The 21,068-nt window shown below is 48.0% G+C and overlaps 1 protein-coding gene across 1 annotated transcript in view; it reads right to left on the bottom strand.

Moving 5' to 3' along the window:
• The window catches only part of LOC142576340 (uncharacterized), a 65,592-nt gene that overhangs the window by 26,498 nt on the left and 18,026 nt on the right, over window positions 1–21,068 (bottom strand). Inside the window, exons 5-6 of the mRNA XM_075686437.1 lie at window positions 20,235–20,339; window positions 4,990–5,066 (exon numbers count right to left, since the gene is read on the bottom strand). Coding sequence (XP_075542552.1) covers window positions 4,990–5,066; window positions 20,235–20,339 — 182 coding nt within the window. The remainder of the gene's footprint in view (window positions 1–4,989; window positions 5,067–20,234; window positions 20,340–21,068) is intronic.

A 21,068-nucleotide genomic window follows, 5' to 3' on the forward strand; every position in this document is an offset into this window, starting at 1 on the left:
ATTCAGTCAAACCTTGATATAACGAAGTCTGTAAAATCGGCAATTTGCTTTGTTATATTGAAATTACACCTTTTATGTAAACAAGTTTTTCTTAGAGGAAGGGGCCACAATATCTTCCAAATTATTGGGCGATTGTGAAACGCCAATTGGAATAAGAAAATAATTCATTTTGTTGAATTTGAGAGTCGGTGAGGAAACATAGTTTCAAGCCGTGTCGACGATATTGTTACGGTGAAGGGAAGGAAGAAGTTGAATCGGACTAGAGGAAGACGAAGGCTGGCAGTTGCCTGAACGCCATATACACCAGTTGTAAATATACATTATTTTACACTCGTGGGCCTGCTTTCTTGCTGCAACATTTTGGTGGAGGTGCGGGGTACAATCACAGAACTTCGCAGCGGACGTCATCTAACTGCCGTCACAACGGCAAATCAACCAAAACAAGTGACAACGCCTCAGCAGCCCGTGCCAACGGCTATCCTCACTCATCCGCGGGACCCAGGGACATTTTGTGGCACGGACAACGCCGACGTTGAGGACTGGCTTACCAGGTACGAAAGAGTGTGCGACAACAACAGGTGGGATCCAAGAATGATGCTAGAAAACGTCATATTTTACCTAAGAGGAACTACGAGGCAATGGTATGACACACACGAAGCTGACCTAACGAGCTGGGATGTCTGCAAAGAAAAAATGCGAGACCTGTTTGGCAGACCTGTCGGTTGTCAGCTAGCAGCAAAAAAAGAACTTGAGTGTTGCGCTCAGACGTCCACAGGATCCTATGTTATGTACATACAGGATGTGCTGGCCCACTGTCGCAAGGCTGATAACAACATGACCAAGGCAGACAAGATTGGTCACATACTGAAAGGTATTGCAGACGATGCCTTCAATCTCCTGATGTGTAAAGATCGTGCCACTGTGGATGCAATTATACATGAGTGCCGGCGCTTCGAACAAGCGAAGGGCCACCGTGTCACTCAAACTTTCGACCGATTGCCCGATACCGCCACGACATCTTCTTGTGAAGAGCCGCGGTTCGTTCAGCCCACAGGACCGGAAGGTATCATGTGCATTGTTTGCTGTGAGCTTGAGGCCATGGCTCCGACTCCAGTTCGTTCCGACTGTCGGGAAGGCGTGCCCGCTATCTCCCTTATACAAGCGGTCGTTCGGGAGGAAATAGCAATACCTTCAGAATATCTTCGCATCAGTGGCATGAAGCAAAGTCAGCCACAGTTTAGCATCCACTCTGCCTCCACAGCTGATAGTGTCGGTCACAGTAGAATGATGCTATCACAAAGAGCGCAGGCAGTGGGAACCACATGCTTCATCTGCCTCTTGCGTCGACGTGTCTCTGAAACTTGAGCTTAGGCAACCTCGAATACATGCGGGAAGACAGAGCACATGATGCCCTACCATATCGGCCCGTCGTCTGCTTTTGACACACCATAACTGCACTAGAAAAGAAGACATGCGCCCACCCTCCTCCCCTCGAGTGTGCTTGATCGCATTACCGTAAACGTGCTCCACTCAAACCCCCCCTTTTCCCTTGCTCCTGCGGGAAGACGCGTTGGAAGATGGCGCTAAACAAACCTTTATCCTTCTCAGTTAGCTCTAGCACGCTTTCCCTCACGCCCAAAACATACAGCATATGGGGAACAATATGATTTTATTGCACTTGAACTTTACTTGGAACCTGACGCTGCTCCGCTTTGGTGGTCGCTCTTAGTCACACGACGTGCGATTTGGGAGGTGCATTCGCAAGCAGCCGCTTGTAATTCAGCCACTTGATCATTTGCATCCACAGAAGTATTCACTTATTGTTTCGGTATTCCTTTGCGGTGGTAGTAAAATTACATTATGTTGAAATCATGTATAGACACACTTTGTTATACAGAGGTACTAATTGCATGGTGTTCTATGGACAAGAAGTTATAAAAAGTTAGATACTAAATTATATCGATAATTTCATTATACTGAAGTTTGCTATATAGGGGTTGAACTGTATAACCTAATTCATAGTATAATTAAAGAAACAGAAGTTCATCATCGCGTCAGCTGGTGTCGACAGCAATGTGCTGACAGCCATATTGAGGTTTCTGTGGTCCACACTAGAGTGAACAGAGAATGCAGGAGGAAATTAGCGTACAGTTCCAGTTAATTTACTTTGTTCTCCACTGGCTTCAAGGTTAGACGACTGGGCCCCTCAATGACTCGAGCACAAGGTAGCAGCACGAGTTAAGAGCTGTTGATGCTTTATTCCAACAAAAACCACTGTGTTAGTCAGGGACCAAGCCTGAACCATCCTCTCTCTCTCTCTCACAACAGAACACCACTCTTTCATCTTTAAACCCTTGATTGGCACAAAGGCTGGCACACCAGCCTATCATATATGACAACTCCTACTCTAGCATCCACAAAAGCTCTTGCAACAGACATGGCATTGGTCACAACAGTAAAACAACGTGGAGCACACAGAAGAAAGGCTCACTGGACGACACACGTCTCACTCTGAACCCTCGACACTAAGCCTAGGCCTTGCTTGTGGGTTCTAAGGATGCAAGCTCTCAAATGTGTCAATAAACCATCCCCGCCATCCCCGTTTGCACTTGCACATGCACGCAGGGTGACCATCTTCGGCAACAAACCAGCATGCTAGCTGCGACAATGCTTCCAAGAAGGCATGGCTATTTGGATTATCAGGTGACTGATGGACAGCCGTCCCATAAGTGCTAGGAGAACTAAGAAGCAGGACATGGTCGTGGACTACATTAGTCTGTATTCCGCAAAAGTAAACAGCAACAATGGCTTGATGGCAAACGCCCGCACAAGCACATAACAGCAGACGAGAAAGTGAACATTGACAATGCCTGCGTGGCCCCAAGGCAGTGCGCAAGTGCCAAGTAAAGGCACCGAAACAGCAGGTGGTTGTGGAGTGCGCCACCCTGATTCCACGAACATGCATTCGTGTGGGGCACTGAATGCCTGCAAAGCGATGACGGCCGTGGTCGACAAAGTCAACGTGAACCGCTTCTGCAGGGCTCTGGGCCATCCCGCGATAGCATGTGGCTGCTAAGGGGCAAACAAGCCTACCCCGTCCTCTACTCCCAACGCCAGTCTCTTCATATGCTTCCCATTCAGTTTGGAACATCTTCCTTTTGTTCCAACCTAGGGCACGCTTTGGCACCACAGTAGATGAAAACATGTGTGCTAGCATGGAATGCAACCGACACCTGAGGAGACTGTCTCACTGTAGCATCGCCCATCATGGACACACAGCAACACAGTCAGCAACAAATCTACCCTGTGCTACAAGTCACAAACTGAAGTGTGCTAATGCTTTACAGTTCGAAGACTACTAGGAGGCTTAGTGCACCCAGAGTGCGTACCATACTATCTCCAGAGACAGGACATGCTCAGTGGACACTATTACTATCACAGCTTTGTGTGACTCAAGTGAACATACAAGTTCATGGTGGCAGTACATGGTCACAGTCCCCATTTGAATTCACGCCTCTCCTATATCATGTAAGAGGTGCAAGACCAACCTAGGCCCAGAGGCCAGCATTTTAATATAAATATGTTCGTACTAACATAACTGTGCTAATTTCAAAGCATCATAGCTTTGTGGTTAGCACATCCAGCTCGCAATTACATATTGCCAAAGGGATGCGAGTTCGATCTCCTGTGGTGGTAGAGGGCAAAGTATTGTTTCTTTTTTTTGCCACGTGATGAACGTGAAAGTGAGGATGAGAATGTGGCCTGATGATGACCACATGACAATGACATAACAGAAAGGCTGGACACAGAAAACCCAGTTTCAATTTTAGAACTGCTGTTGCAGTAAGACAAGAACAAAACCAACACACAGCATTGGCAATATCAGAAGCGAGACATATGTCGTAATCTGTCATAGCATTGCAATGTTGGTGCTGTCACATAAGGAGTTATCATGCTTTTGGGTTACTAAAGTGTTACTGCATCACTTATACCACCTTTGCCCGTTTTACCACATGGGATATACATAGGGTCCTCCATTTTAGGGTAAAACACAATAATTCCCAATTTTTGAACCACAAAAACAATTTATGAAAATCGGGCTATACCCAGTTGTCCCCAAAGTTTGCTCTTTCTTAAAGGATAATAATAAATGCAGGTGTTAAAAAATTAATGGACCCTGCCCACCTTTTGTGTGTATGCAGTCAAGATATAGCATATTAATATTATTAACAGATCAATACAGTATATCACATGACTTATTTTCACTTAAGACTCAAGTAACTGCCGGTCTTGGGTGGACGAAAGTTTGTTGCTTTTATAGAAGCTGCATGAGCATAAATACGGCAATAGCTATTGCATTGCCTTTCCTGTGCTTCACGTACATGTAAGCAGCCATGTAAACAGCAGTTTAATGCACTAGAAAGTGAATTAACATAGCTCTGGTGTTGCTCTGCATGAATGAACCCCAAATTTGCAAATGGTAGCTGTGGTGTTGATATCCTAGGATGTTCACCCAACTACGTTATGTTCAAAGATGGGTTGCTGATTTGTCTAGTTGGTATTCCATTAATTTTGCTGCAAGAGCGCATATTGGGAACCAGTCAAACATGACTACAGCAGACAAGGACGAAAGGCCCGACAGTTCTAATGTGAACACAGAAATGCTTCAAATGTATATAGTCAAGAAAGGCTTCCAATAAGATTAAAAGCACCCCCCCTCCTGCAAAGCAGGCCTGTGCATACTACTTCGTGCCTTTTTCCTTTGTTTAAAAGCTTGCAGAACCCCCAGAACCTGACTCATACTGGCAGATATATTTATTTTACCTTTTGGGAACAGCACAGGTCTGATTAAGACCCATAAGGAAGAACTAACAGATTGGGCTCTTGGCAAACAAAAGCCTATCAAACTGTTTGGCAAGCCTGTTGGCCAACAGCATGCAGCGCAGAATGAAAAGGTGCACAAAAGGGTGTGAAGGAGCAGGAACTTACTGCACAATGTCTGGAGAGGACTGCACGTAAGCCTGTAGTGCGAGGACTGCCATGTCGACAACCTGAGGGTAGATGCTCTACAGGTAAAGGCAAAAAAAAAAAAAAAGTTGTGCAGATTCCACACACTGTTCGAATTGCTGTAAGGGAAGCTTTGATAAATAGGCAAGACAAAACAGTGCATCATGACAAGGAATGCTTGATTTGAAAGAACGTCTTGAACAGACTTTGAGGCTGGCGCAAGAAAATCTGTTACGAGCTAAAAATGCTCAAAAGTGTGTGTGTGCGCGCGGTTTTTATTGGCGCAAGGGCCAGGTATGGCCAAAGAGCGCCAAGCCAGTGTTGTTGAATTCGCAGTGTAGTTAAGAGTTCAATGAGGTTGATGTGACGTGGCTGTAAAGGGGCCTTAAAGATAGTTGCTCTGGAGTGCGTAAAATCTATCTGTTATAAGAATATGTCGATGATAATGACATGTTCTATGAGCAATAAAATGAATCGTGAGAGAATGATGCATTATAAAAGATATGCGAGATAGTAAAATTACCTGGAGCACTACTTCCTTGCCAGAGCCCTTGAAACACAAGGGCCTGGAGGCATGTGCTATACAGTATGACTATCACAGTGGCATCCTCTCAAGAGAGGAAGCGCTACGAATGTATGGGACTAATAATATGTAGGACAACATCTCTGAGGAAAACTAGGACTGTGTTTGTATTAAAAAGCGGTTCTGGACCAAGAAACATTACAGGATGAAGAGGAATGTGTTGACGGTATGCTAAGGAAAAATGTCTCCTTCTCTCAGATTCGGCTTTCCCACACTCCAGGAGGACGTGGAGAACGGTCAGCCTCTCTCCGCATCTGCCACAGGTTGGAGGGTCATTTCCGGTGAGTAAAAAGTTATGGGTGCCAAATGTGTGTCCTATTCTAAGACGACAGAATAGGACATCTGTCCGGCGTGATTTTATTGCAGAAGGCCAGAACCCTAATTGTGGCGTTATTTTGTGCAGCTTATTATTTGTTTCCCTGTCCCACAAGCGTTGCCAGTAGTTTTGCAGTTTCCTGTGCAAGAAGGGCCTCAGATCTGTGACAGGGACTGCAGTGGTAGGATGAACAGAATACGATGCAATTGATGTGGCCATCTGGTCCACCAGAACGTTACCTTCGATGCCCCTATGACCCGGCACCCAGCATATGATGACATGCTGGTTACATAGATACGCTTTACATAAGACAGAATATAGTTCCTTGACTACTAGATTTTTGTGCTTACAAAATGACATCAAAGCCTTCACAGCGCTTAGGGAGTCACACAACTTAGGGATATATAACAGATTTCTTTAGTTTCGTTTTCCTATATGCTTTACAGCCAACTATAGTGCGTAGGCCTCAGCCGTAAAGATGCTTGTTTCTGGATGCAGTACATCGGATTCCGAGAAGGATGGGCCGACGGCTGCATACGACACCCCCTCGCGTGACTTCGATGCGTCTGTGTAGAACTCCGTGCAGGAGTGTTTGTATTGGAGTTCCCGGAAATGCATCTGGATTTCAATCTCTGGAGCGCGTTTTGTAACTTGCATGAAAGATATATCGCATTGTATCATTTGCCACTTCCAAGGAGGTAGCAGCTTAGCTGGAGGCATTAGGCGATGTTTGAGGATTGGGACATCCATTTCAACACTAAGCTCCCTCACACGAAGTGAAAAGGGCTGTCTTACAGAGGGTCGATTACAAAAGAATGTATCATCTGTCAAATCGTTAAGGGTATTAAAACACGGATGTTGAGGATTAGAGTGGACTTTCAGGAAATATGTTTGGCTGATGTATGTTCGCTGGAGATGGAGTGACCACTCATTTGATCCTGCATGCAAACTTTCAATGGGACTTGTTCTGAAAGCGCCAGTGGCCAGCTGGATTCCTAAATGTTGAACCGGATCTAGCATCTTTAAAGCGCTCGGGACTGCAGAATGATAAATCATGGCACCGTAGTCCAATCGTGATCAAACAAGGCTTTTGTGAAGATTCATCAAACATTTTCTGTCGCTGCCCTATGTTGTATGGGATAAAATTTTCATTAAGTTCATTGTTTTTAAGCATTTCACCTTGAGATACCTTATGTGTGGAATAAATGTTAGTTTAGAGTCAAGTATGATACCTAAGAACTTGTGCTCTTTGTCCACAGGGATTTGCTGGCCATACATTTCGATATTGGGATCTGCAACAAGCCCTCTCTTTCTTGTGAAAAGCACACAAGAACTTTTGTTTGGGTTCACTTTGAAACCGTTTTCGTCTGCCCATTTAGATACTTTGTTCAAGCCCTGTTGTACTTGCCTCTAACACACTGCAAGGTTGCAGGATTTCAAACCTATTTGTATGTCGTCTACATAAACAGAATAGAAAATGGCTGGCGGTAATGAAGCGCAGAGCGTGTTCATCTTAATGATAAAGAGAGTGCAACTGAGTACGCCTCCCTGGGGTACACCAGTTTCCTGTGTGAATGTACGCTACAGTGCATTACCTATCTTCACCTGAAATGTACGGTCTTGTAGGTAGCTTTCGATAATGTTTAACATATTGCCGTGAATGCCCAGCGCCGACAGCTCGCGCAATATTCCGTACCGCCAAGTTGTATCGTACGCCTTTTCCATGTCAAGAAATACGGATAGGAAGGATTGTTTATGTACGAAAGCATCGCGAATGTTTGATTCGATGCGCATGAGATGGTCGGTTGTAGATCGCCCTTCCCTGAAGCCACATTGAAGTGGGTCAAGCATATTGCTGGACTCTAGAAAATGTACGAGACGGCGATTCATCATTTTTTTCAAAAAGCTTGCAAAGACAGCTCGTAAGCGCTATAGGATGGTAGCTGGTCAGCAGTGATGTATCTTTACCGTGCTTCAAAACAGGGATAACAATAGCTTCTTTCCATTTAGATGGGAGGTACCTGGCAGCCCATATAGCATTGAAAAGTGCGAGTAGCGTTATTTGAGTATCGTTGTGGAGATGTTTAAGCATATCGGACATGATCCTGTCAGGTCCAGGTGCAGAGCTCCGACATGCAGCCAAAGCAGCTGTCAATTCGGCAATGTTAAAAGGCTGGTTATATAATTCGTTCTGTCTGCATTTGCAGTTGATGGCCTCACTTTCTGCTATTTGTTTATGCTTTAGGAATGCCTTGGAATAATGATTTGAGCTGGAAATCTGCTCAAAATGTTCCCCGAGTGCGTCAGCTTGATCTTCTAAGCTATTGCCTTCATCGTTTACTAGGGGCAACGGATGAATTTCTTGTCTGTTCAGCCTTCTAAGCCCGTCCCACACTTTCGCCTCTTGAGTATATGAATTTATAGCTGAAAGGAACCTCTGCCAGCTTGCCCTCTTTGCCTGTCATCGCGTTCGTCTTCCCTGGGATTTCATCCGTTTAAATTCTACAAAATTTTGGGCGGTAGGGCATTCACGTAGTTTGCCCCAAGCTTTATTTTGTTTCCTCCGTGCCTCTCTGCAATCATTATTCCACCAAGGGACCCGTCTTTTCAATGAAGTGCCGTTTGTCTGAGGGATGAATTTCTCTGCTGCATCAATGATAAGAGCAGTAAAATATGATACGGCATGATCTATGCTAAAATCACTTATAAAATCTGGTAATATGTAGGTGGATGCCTTAAAGCATTCCCAATTAGCCTCGGCTCGTTTCCAGTGAGGAACAGGCGGAGGGGAGTCATGTTGTGTTACTAGGTTTAGAGTTAATGGGAAGTGATCACTTCCAAATGGATTTTAATTACAGACCACTCTAAATCAGGGAAGATAGAACCAGAACCCATAGACAGGTCTATTGAGGAGTAGGAATTATGCTGTGGATTATAGCAGGTCAATTCTTTATTAAAGAGGCATGCACTGGAGTTTAAAAGGAAATTTTCAATGAGTCGACCTCTCGCGTCGCATCGTGAGTCTCCCCACATCGGGTTATGGGCGTTAAAATCTCCCACGAGTATGTAAGGCTCGGAGAGCTGGTCAATGAGGTTATAAAGTCTGTTTTTTCGAGATGCTGGTTTGGCGCTATATAAATGGAACACACTGTTACTAATTTGTAAAAAAGAATGGCCCGAACTGACACTGCCTCAAGGGGCGTGTTAAGGGCAACGGGTCGGCAAACGACAGATCTGTGGGCTACTATTGCTACACCGCCAGAGGCGGTAGCCTCATCGCGGTCATTTCAAAAGATATAGTAATTACGAAGGAAATTAGTGTTTGTAGGTTTCAGATGTGTCTCTTGAATACACAGCAACCTTGGATTATGTTTGTGTAACAGTTCGTTAATGTCGTCGATGTTACGTAAAAGTCCTTGTACATTCCACTGTAGTATTTGTGTTTCCATTATGATAAATGTGTTGGGTGTTGTGTGTTTAAGAGAGAAGGATTAGCTCACGGGCCTTTTTCAGGCGCTGTGACGGGAGTTTTGTCTCTTTTGGAGCTGTTGAGAGTGCCTCGCGGCTCCTTAGGCTCTGGTGGCGCCGTCTTGCTGGTGGTTGTGTCCATCGCCTCTTGCGAGGCGCTGGACAGGCGCTCTTCCGAGCGCTTTGTTTGGCGTGAAGGCCTCGGCATGTTGGACGAGGCCTTTGAGGTCACCTGCCCGAAGGTAGATGGCACCTTCTGCTGGGTTGGTGTAGCAGCGCTAGCTGCAGCCGCTGGGGGGGGGCGGATGGCGTTTCTGCCGCTTCACTGGGTGTGAGTCGGACAGCCGCCAGAGACTGTTGTGGCACTGCCCTCTGACGCGCCACTTCGGCAAATGTGTTTTTGGGCAGGTAGGATACCCGCCTGCGTGCCTCCTTGAAACTAATATTTTCTTTTACTTTTATCGTCACAATTTTTTTCTTTTTTCCAGGATGGGCACGACCGCGAGTATGCGGCATGCTCCCCTTCACAATTTACACAATGGAGGGTGTTCTTGCAAGCTTCAGAAGTATGTTCATGGGCACTGCACTTGGCACAGGTTTGACGGCCTCGGCAGCTCTGCGAACTGTGGCCGAAACGTTGGAATTTGAAACATCTGAGCGGATTTGGCACATATGGCCTAACACGGAGCTTGATGTACCCTGCCTCGATTGACTCGTGCAGGACACTTGATCCGAAGGTGATTATCAAGTGCTTGGTTTGGATTTCTTTGCCATCTCGCCTCATCTTAATTCTTTTGACATTGATTACATTCTGTTCACTGAAGCCCTCCAAGAGTTCAGCCTCAGTCAGCTCCAGCAAGTCATCGTCCGACACAATGCCGCGGGTGGTGTTCATAGTACGGTGCAGGGTTACTGTTAGTTGGTTATCCCCAAATGACACTAGCTTAGGCAGTTTCTCGTATTGCTTCTTATCGTGGAGCTCCAGGAGGAGATCATCGCTTGCCATCCTGGTCGCCTTATAACCGGCTCCAAAATCATCAGTCAAAGTCTTCGATACAAGAAAAGGTGAAATGGTGCGCACTGGTTTGCCTGGTTTTTCCGAGTGAACTACATGGAAACGTGGGAAGTTGTGGACTTGGCGTCCGAAAAACTGAAAAACTTCATCGGTACGCCCTCTTTTCTGAGGGCGATCAGGGAGTTGAGGAAAGGAGCTATCCATAAATATATGTGATACTTCGGCAGTAACGCCAGCCACCCACTGTGGAGTCCTACAAGGGGACGCTGCAGGACCTGTCAAACACAGCCTGCAAATGCCAGCTGTACATTACCACTATAACCAAATATGAAATAACCTAGGTTGGCTATTCACACAAAGTTAACCCTTGCTGCCTGAAAAAATTGGAATAAAAGGAAGCCAGAAGAAGACAGGAAAGGTGGAAAGTAAGGAAAAGACGAAGGTTGTAGGGAGAGAGAGACAGGAAAAGGCAACTAGCGATTTCCCCCGGGTGGGTCAGTCCGGTGGTGCCGTCTGTGCGAAGCGGAGGCCAAAGGGGTGTGTTGCCTCCGCCGGGGGGCCTTAAAGGTCCAAACTCCCAGCATCGGCTCAACCCCCAGGATCCCCCTTTCCCCAGACACGGCTAAGCCGTGCACGGCTACACGGTGTCGCAACACACCAAACGCCTGCTGACGCAGACGCCCCTGCGGGGAAAATGCGCAAAAGTATTTTGGCCGAAGTGCCAAGACACGACAACTCAAAGTTGGTGACTGGGCGCTCGTACTACTCTCAGCCAGCAAAAACAAGTTACTTATGCATTGGAAAGGTTACAGGAAAGAAGAATGACCACGACTACTGGTTGGTCCTGAGAGGCAAAACAAGACTGTTTCACATTAATATGCTGAAGCTATACAAAGGGAGTCAAATACAAGTAATTTCTCAGGTTTCATCGCTTGTCGGCAGTGTTCGCTACTCCAGAGCTTCCGAAATGCAGTGCACTATAGAGACAAGGTTGGGTCACCACAACTACTTGAAAAGAACATTCAGATACCATGACACAGTCAATATTGAGCATCCGATAGGCAAATTTAAATATCAAGCCTCAAAAATGACTGGCTGGCACAACTTCCATCATTTCCCTCAGACATCAACAAGAAGACAACAACATGCAACTGATGGAAAGCAAAATGACTTATCTTGCTTGCTTAGTGCAGTGAACTGACATACTGCCATTATGCGACATTCTGCGTATATTGCATGGTGCTGAAACATTTGTGTTCCCTGTCTCGCACACATTTCAAGCAGTTTTCGGGTTTTTTTTAATAAAAAGCTTTCGAAAGGGGGCAGGGGGGGCTTTTGTCATGTTGTGCACGGTATACTCATGTGGTGTGCAGTGTCGTTGGTGCTGTGCGGTGCGTAGATGAAATGACGCGAGCACTACAAAGACGAAGTGGCAATGATGCTGGCATGTGGTGAACGTAAGCTAAAGAAAAAGACCGGAAATGACAATCAAACTATTTTTACCAATAGCAAACTAACATGTGAAGAACTAGAAAAAGGAAAAGGAAGTGCTGGGAGAAGCTCGTGGAGTAGGAGAGAAGCAAGCAGTACCAGGCCGCAAGAGCTCGTAGGGTTCGGGTCCCAAAGCCCAGCTGCTGCCAGGCGACTCCATTTACCTGGCGATTCCTCGGCTAGCCACGGTCCGCTGTACTCTGACCAAGATTAATTTCAGCCCTGGGGCTTCCAATGGTTGTCTGAGAACAGACTGTGCCAGGCCTACCCTGCTGTTCGATCCTAGTCTACGCATGACCCGTCCGCCCATGCCATGCATGTCCCTGCCGTCATCGTCAAGCAGACTCTACGGACACACCGAAAGTACGATGACATCCACAGGGTGAATGCTTACAAACATTATTTATCGTGGTGTGGGACAGTCCCGTGGGACTTTATTGGTTGGCTAGTATTAGACAAGTATGCGGTACTTACATGTTTTCTAGTGTTCATCTAACTTGGTCGCTTTCACTTCTCTCATCATTGTGTTAAAATAGAGTGACTCAAAGTGCAAAGAGCCTCGTTCCTCCCGGCAACAAAGGTTTCACCTCCATTACCGTGATTTTTCGAACCTTCCCTCACAGAGCCCCTTTAAGTACAGTGCCCAATCAATTGTGCGGTACAGCGCACAAAGCTAAAACCGTCACTGGGTTTATATTGAAAGCATTATCTTTCCTTCGTCGGCGTGCGATAACATGTGGCAGAAGAAGCCTAGGTTCAGTATAAAGGCCAAGTGCGATAAGATTGTGTGGCGTGCACTGTTTGCTGTGGGTGCAAGAGAAAACATGCGAGGGTGAGCAGCAAATGTTAGTGGCGGGATGCACACGGTTGTCCCGCATGCCCAATCTTGAAGACGATGTCATCAAATGTGTGGTAATGTGATCAAGCACGCGCAGTAATGTGACAAAGCACACGCTACGATTTCCTCCATGCTTTCTTTAAGCCATACGGAAAAGGAGGGTGCCCGCTGCGCTGCTTGTTCTGGTTTGGTCTCGGCTTCCCACGCGTCTTTTCTCATCATATTTATGGCATGTGAGATTACAGTAGCTAATGCCAAATCGAACCTACGCATTTGGCTTAGGCTTGTCTGAAAAGCAGCCCTTGGGAGTGCCAAATTTTGTTCAAAAATAACCTGTTGCGCAATTTTTGGACATGTATCAATTGTGCGGCAGTGTTTCTCTATTCAAATACGTAAGACCTGCCAGGACTAACAGAGCAGTCAGAGTTATCCATCAATTTGAATTATGAGATTTTGAATTACCAGGATTTCACTGTATTTCTACTATCAACATGTAAAATTGAAAGAAAAACAAAACACTTTTTTTTAATGCACCCATTTGAATTGTGCTTTTGACGTACAAGCTGGCACTCTAACTCTAGAACACGGGACTTCTGCATCTCACACAGCAACATGCAGTAAAGGTGCTTTACAATGCTGACAATATGCTAAACAACATGTCTATTTGACTATTAGATAATATGTCTACATCTCTCTTGATGACCATGGTGATTGCATCACATTAAACACAGTCCACAAAAGACAAGTGCAACTCAGGATTCTTTGAGAATGTCCCTCAGTTTTTGCAGTAAGGAAAAACAAAGAGTATTCTTAGAGCGTCACACTGTGCCCAGTGTGTCAAAATTAAGTGTTGCATTGCGAAGTATTGATAATTATAATAGATAATAAAGAAACCCTGAGTACTGCAGAACGCGAGAAAGACACACCGAGGGGGTCCCCTTTTCACAGGTTGTGCCACTGGGAGAAGAGTGACACTTGAGATCAACTAAGCTAAGAAAACTGCAATGCACGGGAATGACACCATGCAACATAATTTCGCCAAAGAACAGCAAGAACCCTCAGCTACTGCTGTACATGCACCTACTGCTGCACGATCGACTGCTATATGTTTACTTCTGTCCCTCCTTTTTATGCATGGTGTTATTCCCCTAAGCTTATGTGTATTCGCAGAAAAAACAAGTGTAATGAAATCCTGCTGCATTTGATGACAGTCCTGTGCTATCCTGCAAAAGGTAATTGCAATCACATCTCCACTCCATTGATATACAATTGCAGAGCTGGCAGTAAAGCTGACTAAATAGATCACTGTGCTGTGCTGCACCACTCTCATTCCTGCGCCCACTGCCCGACTGATGCAGTACGGTGATTCACGTGACGCGACACATCATCGCCTGCTGGTGACAGTGTTCCTGGCACAGTGCCAAGACAGCATGCTTGTCGCTGAATGGAGAGTACTGACGGCCACAGACACCGACACATTCGATATCAAATCCCGCAAAATCTCGTGAAAGTGATTGTACCTCTGAAAGAGATAATTCGAGAATTCTGCCCCTGGAAAATGCAAAGCAAGATGATGAGCCCTTTGAGAATGACAAAAAGAATTGGTGCTACCGCGCTACCATTGCAATGTGTTGTCATTATTGCAAACAAATATGGCAAATGGGGTTACTGCAATCTTGGTCTTCTGATCCACTGCACCATTGTAAACCAACAAAATGGCAGCCTAGTGACGGTGGGCTGTGATCATGATGGTACATGTGTGTACAGGGCACCATGTGGTGGTAGCCGCTAACAGTGGCCATGGTTCATGCCGAAATTTTGCACTGGACATGATTTTTACTGCATGCACGAGTGCTTTTGAGCCCACAGTTCCAGTCTGCCAAGTTTCTTGCCGGACTCTGTCTATTAATGCTTACTAACAAGATGCCAATCATTGGGACTGTTCTAGGAACCTGTTAACTAGGTTTTACTGCTAAAACACAGAAACCTCAACTTGACCAAATTTGCGATTTACTAATAACTTTTGTTGCTGCAAGTACAACTTTGTTATATACAGGTCTGTGTATATATTTGTGCAGCTTGTGGTCTCCGCCTATAGCGGTGCTCCGCCGGGAGTCACCTAGACCACCGCGCGGGTCCGAGGATCCGAGCCCCTCAGAGTGACGATCAGCTCAGCTGCGTGTGCCCGAAGCAGGCGCTCATTCAGTCTCCTTTGGGAGCGAAACAGAGCGCCGCAAGGAGAAAGCCCAGAGTACAAGGAAGGCATTTAATATACGACCACCTTGGCGTTCAGGATAGCTGTTACACCCGTATCGGGGCGGGACTCGTGAGCCGAAGCTCCCGCAAGTCAAGGGGTGACACTCAGTATCTCAAAAATGCGGTAACACGCCGCTATACGGAGGATGGCTCCCAACAACAGTGCTACCAGGGCAACGTTCCTTCAGCTTGGAGTAGCCTCCGAGGGCGACTAGGCGCAGTACAACCGCGCACGTCAAGTGAGCCGCGTCTCTTTGGCGTAGCCTTCAGAACAGGAGCAGCGAATAGGCACGCAACCGCCTCGGGTCGAGGACCTTCGGCAAGACAGGCCAACCAAAGGGATGACCGGGAGAATCGGAAGTCAGTACGCACTGTTTCGCTGTCCGAGAGCTTCTCCCTGCGTTGCCGCTCCTCGGTCGACTTGAGTCGCCAGGAGAGAGGGAACGCGGGTCCCCACCCAAACAGACCAATCCGAGTTCGCCCCCGAACGGCCCCTGGGCCATTCGGGGGCCCCGGTTTCCCCGGCAGCGGGACCGTAAAACAATGGTTTTACGGTCCCGCTGCCGTTCGGTGCCCTCGGAGGAACGAGAGAGAGGGAAAGCGGTGGACAGCGCGCGCGAAGTTCGAAAGCGACCTTGCCGCGCTGTGGCTCCTATGTCCAAAATGTGCTGCGCTATGGCGCTGCAACGAAATGGGCTACGCAGTCCCTACACTCTCTCCTCCTAAATCGCCCTCCCACCAGCCTGACGTGGTCAGACTAGCGGGGCGCGTGCAAACCTCAGCTCAGCCCAAATTTCTGTAATTGCCCGTAACCAGTGCAATGCATGTCTATGTTAATATAGCCGTGAAAAAAAAGAATAATTACTGATAGATACAAAGACAACACGAACGGAAACCATGTTATAAAGTTACATCAGTATAATATTATTATGAGTCACAGCATACACGAAAGGCAAAACACACACGCCAATAAACAAACAAAAACAAAAACAGCAACACAGGAGCGGGGGAAACGGTAATAATGTTCCACCCCAACGAAGATTATTTACAGTTACACAAAGAAACACGTATATTATAGTAAAGTTAAACACAAAAGACAATATGATAACACAACAAAACAAAATGATAATAATAATGGCGGCCCGAACAAGGAAAACGGCACTCACGGGAGTCTCATAGCGCTATGTTCGTGCCCACGCTCCCCTGCGCAACGCCCGGTCACGGCCACGAAAGCCGCCCCAGTTCGTGCATCAGTTCTTCGGTATGACGCGGTGGTGCGGGGGAAGCTCCGCAGCCCGTCACTTTGGTCTTGACGCCCGGTGCCGTATTCTCCTCGATAGCCGCCGTCGGGGTCGCCGCACCGACCACTGCCGCGAACCCAGGGTTCTCCCGTATGCGTTGCCGGCACAGGGCCGCCAAATCCGAGGGCCGCTTGGTGCCGGATTGCGGTCGCCAGCACCAGCCTCGAAAAGGGCCCTTTCTCGAGCCCGGTGCAGAGAACCTCGGAAATGGCTCTGAGAGTAGACCGGCGTGGCACATAGCCGGCAACAGCGGACGCCGTCCGGAAGGGGGAACTGCGCCGCCGCCGAGCCGCTCGTTTCGGTCACCGTGTGCCCGCGGAATGGATGGGGCGCCAGGCTCACCTCCCGATCTCGGCGAACCCGCCTCTGCGCTTTCCATGGGGCGCTGCTGCAGAAAGTCAGGGGCGGCGCCCCATCTTGCTGGCACGTCCAGGTGGCCACACTTCTCGCAGCCCGGTCCTGCCGCCGAGCACTCGTCTGACCCGGCCGGCGGTTCCTCTTGGATGTCCGGCTCCGCCGAGGGGCCGGGCCGGCCTCAACCAGGTCCCGTTGCGAGCTCAAGCCTTTCTTTTGCCTTTGGCCCTAGATGCTGCAGAGCGGAGTCTCCGCGACGGTCGCCGCTCGTGGAGGACTGCGCAGCCATCGATGGTGCACCTTGCGCCTCGAAGTCAGGGAGACAAGTGCCCGCGCACAACGCGCAAGAGTTACGGTGGCGCCCGGGAAAACGCGGGAAGCCTCCCCATTCTCCCGTCCGCCTCGACCCCCACCGAGGCGGTCACCAATGCACACACGGCAGTACACGCACACAAACGGCGGTCCAAAGTTGCGCTCAGGGAATTGGGCCAGGACCGCCGGCGCAACCCTATCCCGTTACTCTTAGATAGGTCCGATGCCGTAAAACATCCCCCCCTGACAGCCGGGGGAAGCGAGGTGGGTCTCGCGTCGCGGGCCACAGTGGGTTTCGCTCGCCTTTCCCGGGGGGGGGGGGGGGGCGAGTAGGGGGCACAAAGTCGGGGATGCCACCGGCGATCTTGGGCGTCCAACCACGACCGGCTTGTGCGTCCAACGAAGCGCGCACGCACACTCGCCCCGGGCACGGGCGCACTCACACACACACGCACACACCACCCCAAATGGAACGCGTTCACAGAAATGCCGCCAGACGCGCGCACACAAAGCGGCTGCGGCCGCGTCGCCGAGCCCGACAAAAGAACAACACAACAAGCGTCTTGCACGCCTTTTCGACAGTCACTCCGGCTGCCCCCCTCAACGATGTGGGGTTTCTGGCTCTCGCGGAGTTTTTCGGGCTCTCGCGGTGGTTGTGTGGAGCCATGGACGTCAGACTCTGGAGTTTTGCAAGACGCGTAGCGCCACCTGCCGTTGCGAAGAGCCAGTAATTGAGTAGTGCGGAGCCCGACTCCCTTGCTAAGGTGCCTATGCAGCTAGCGACTGCGAAACAACGATTTAACTCGATTCTGGTCCATATTGCGAGTGTTCTGCGCATATAACACCCAGACAGAGAGCTATGAATTTCTACGCTAGTCGGGCGCGCCGCCGAATTGCCATAAAACGGTTGCTGGCTCACTCTTCAGTCTGATGGCGGAAAGGACGGCAACCGCGATAGCTCCGCGCGCTACGAATAAACGCCGCAATCGACGCTACTGTTGTGTTGTAAATTGCCATGAACGTGAAGGACGGAATAACAACGTTCAGTTTTACCGATTTCCATCGCGATCGTATGAAGGGGAAAGGCGAGAGCGCTGGATACGCGCCGTTCAACCTGTTGTGTAATCGGATTACTTGCATTCCTCGCAACACAGCGGCTTGCACGAGAAAGTGCGACAATTTTGTTCTGTAATTGTGTTGCGTAGCCCTGACGGAGGACCGTGGTAAACAAAACTCAAGAATCTGCAGCCGCCACTTTGTTCGTAACAGAAAAAGCAACGTTGCGAACCATCCTGCTTATGTGCCATCGATATCTCCACCTTTTAACCACAGAACAGTTTTAACAGATGTCCGCCTCCGCTTGACTCAACAAGTGGAACGGAGAGATTTGGCAGGTCAGCTTAACCAAACATTTTGGTTCGTTTATGAATTCGAGATCCTGCTCTAGAGCATCGTTGTAATCGCGAGCTCATTTCTACTTTCGGTATTTTGTATGTTCTGCGCCGATACAACAAGCACGCTTCGCCACGTGCTGAGCCTGCTCGACTGCGTTTTTCAAATGTGAGCAATGAAGTTGCTGTAGGAGCACTGGATGAGTAATTGCGAAGTAACGCACGTGTGCAAAGAAAAAATAATGTCGCGTTTATTTACATTTATTTGTACGCGCTTGTTGCTCGAAGCGTCTGTGAAAAGTTCAAATTAAGGTATTGAGCGATGCTGTAGCTCCTGCGAGAAAGAAAGATGCAGCGCGTAGGCACCATAGGAAGCTTACTTTCGTTATGTTCGCACGCTGCTTGCTGCCTTGGAAAACATTTTCTGTTTGCTGCCCTGAAAAGGCTATGGAAGCATTTGCTCTCTGTAAATAATTGCGAGAAAAAAACATTACGATAAGATGCATAAAAATATAAGAGATACTTAAGTGTTGTGTTCAAGACATATTCAATATAAACCAATTTGAAATGCTTAGATTTTTATGCTGATATGCCTATAAACAAACCTGATGCTCTCTGTACTTGCGATTTGCAGCACGCCGAAATAACACTTGAGACTTTATTTTATATTGTACACGTACTTCGCCTTGCTGAGCTTCCTTTCCGAAGCGTGGATGGCGGAAGAAGCTTTCCAGGTCCTTGATTTTTAGGAAACCGTGCCTCAACACAAATGAAAGTCCACTGTGGCCTATGCACCTTCGCTTGCGGACAGCTCTCCTTGCACTACTCAGTTAGCGCCGAGGCTGCGATGGGGGCGCTGGTGACGGGTTTTTCCGCAGCGCCGCCTGGGCAGAGTCTGAGGTCTATTGCGTTGTATTGCCGGGGGCTCCGTGTCCCGCTCCTCCTTGCCTGGACGGGGTGGCAGCGGGTCATAAAACACTGTCACTCTGCTGTCATCCCGCCCACGGGAAGGTCAACAGGCTTTCTATATTGGCCGACATTTTGGCGGGATTCGGGCCCTGCTTGCGTGCGCTCCGGGTAAGCGCGCGCAAGACGGGGCCCGAGGAGAACACATCGGGGCGTCTGAAGGTGCGTCCGTGTTCCTCTCTGCCGGCGGCGGCCCCCTTTGTCCGCCGCCGGCCGATGGTTACTTCGGCTCGTCGGGGTCCCGGCCTCGCCGGGCGCGCACACTCTTCCGTCGTCTCGATGTCCTGAGGCAGCGTCTGCCGATCGTGCCCCCGTCTGTTCGTCTGTCGTTTCTTTCTATTTCCCTTTTCTCTGCTGTGGGGCGCGCGATGGCAGGCGCTGACCGAAGGATAGGCAGCCTCTTACTGCTGGGGTTCTTTGTTCTCTCTCTGTCGCGGTGCGCCGGTAGCGGCCACTGGCGACCATTTCGCCATGTTTTGTGTATTAATTAGCTTCAGATTCGGACGTGATGTTAAAACATGCGTCTGTATTGAGTCCAACCTTAATATTCTGACTTCTAGAGAGATTTGCCTTGGGTCTCCCTTGCTGCGCGCGCGGTCTCGCCTTCCCCTAAGCTGGGGGCCGGCGGGGCGCGTACGCGCGCAGCTGCGCGTCGGCACATGGAGCGGACCGGAGCGGGCGCGGACGCGGTGCCCTGCACGCGTGGCGGCTCGGAGTGCTCGAACCCGCGGTGGTCGTCCGGCGCGCGCGGAATCGGAGCGTGCGCGCCGTGAGTGTAGTGAGGAGACCACAAGCTAAACCTGTTAAAACCTTAGCAAAGTATTTGTCTTCACTGCTCTTACTCTTCCGTCAGCTAGCAGTCCTGTGTGCGAGCAAAGTTCCTCAAAAACAGAAACTGGTTCACTATAAGCAGGTGGACAGTATGCAGTGGCTAACCTGGAGTGCTTTGACAAAGGCGTGACTTGCGCCTTGGCACCTCAGCAGGTCACAACACTGGTCGCAATCCATGGCAATGTTGGCAAGGCACCAGGCTGACTGTTCCTGCATTGCATTGCATAACAAACCACGGGTTTTCATACAGGCATGTTCCTCAGAACAACCAATTAGTTTTAAAGCCAGCGCAACTAGGAATGTGAAAACATTTGATCAGCACTCATAAATTTGACTATTCTTTTGACAGTTTAAATACTCAAGTGTACACGATCAAACATAAAATTAGATAAATAGTGCAATAAAGTTCATTCTGCCAACCATAGTAGACAAAATGCAAGAAGTTATACAGCACACTATACGCTGCTCAGGAAGCAAGACCTTTCCTTCTGGACTGCAATCATTTGCACTTTCCAAAGAATATTGGGTATGTGAGCAAACTGCTCACTTGTTCTGAATGCTCCATTAGAGCTTTTAATAAACAATGTGTTACAATGTGCGATGCTTTGACAGAAACTTGCTAATATTATTAATATTATAATATTAATATACTAATTATTAATACCAATATTATAATAACTTGCTAATATATTATTAATATATTAGAATATAAACATAATTTTGCGATATAGCTGGAAAAGCCCACCTTTTACTCAGAAAATATTCAAAAGGTATTCAATGTTCAATATGATTTACCTCTGGTGCTATTTGATTCATATTCGATTCAGTATTAAATGGAGTAAAACCACATTAATTTGACCCTCATTAATTTGGAAAATTGAATAATTCAGACTTGTCCTCAAATCCCAGTAGGCATATGCATTATTTAACGCAATCAAA

Source organism: Dermacentor variabilis, chromosome 3, assembly GCF_050947875.1.
Source record: "Dermacentor variabilis isolate Ectoservices chromosome 3, ASM5094787v1, whole genome shotgun sequence".
Taxonomy (NCBI): Eukaryota; Metazoa; Arthropoda; class Arachnida; order Ixodida; family Ixodidae; genus Dermacentor; species Dermacentor variabilis.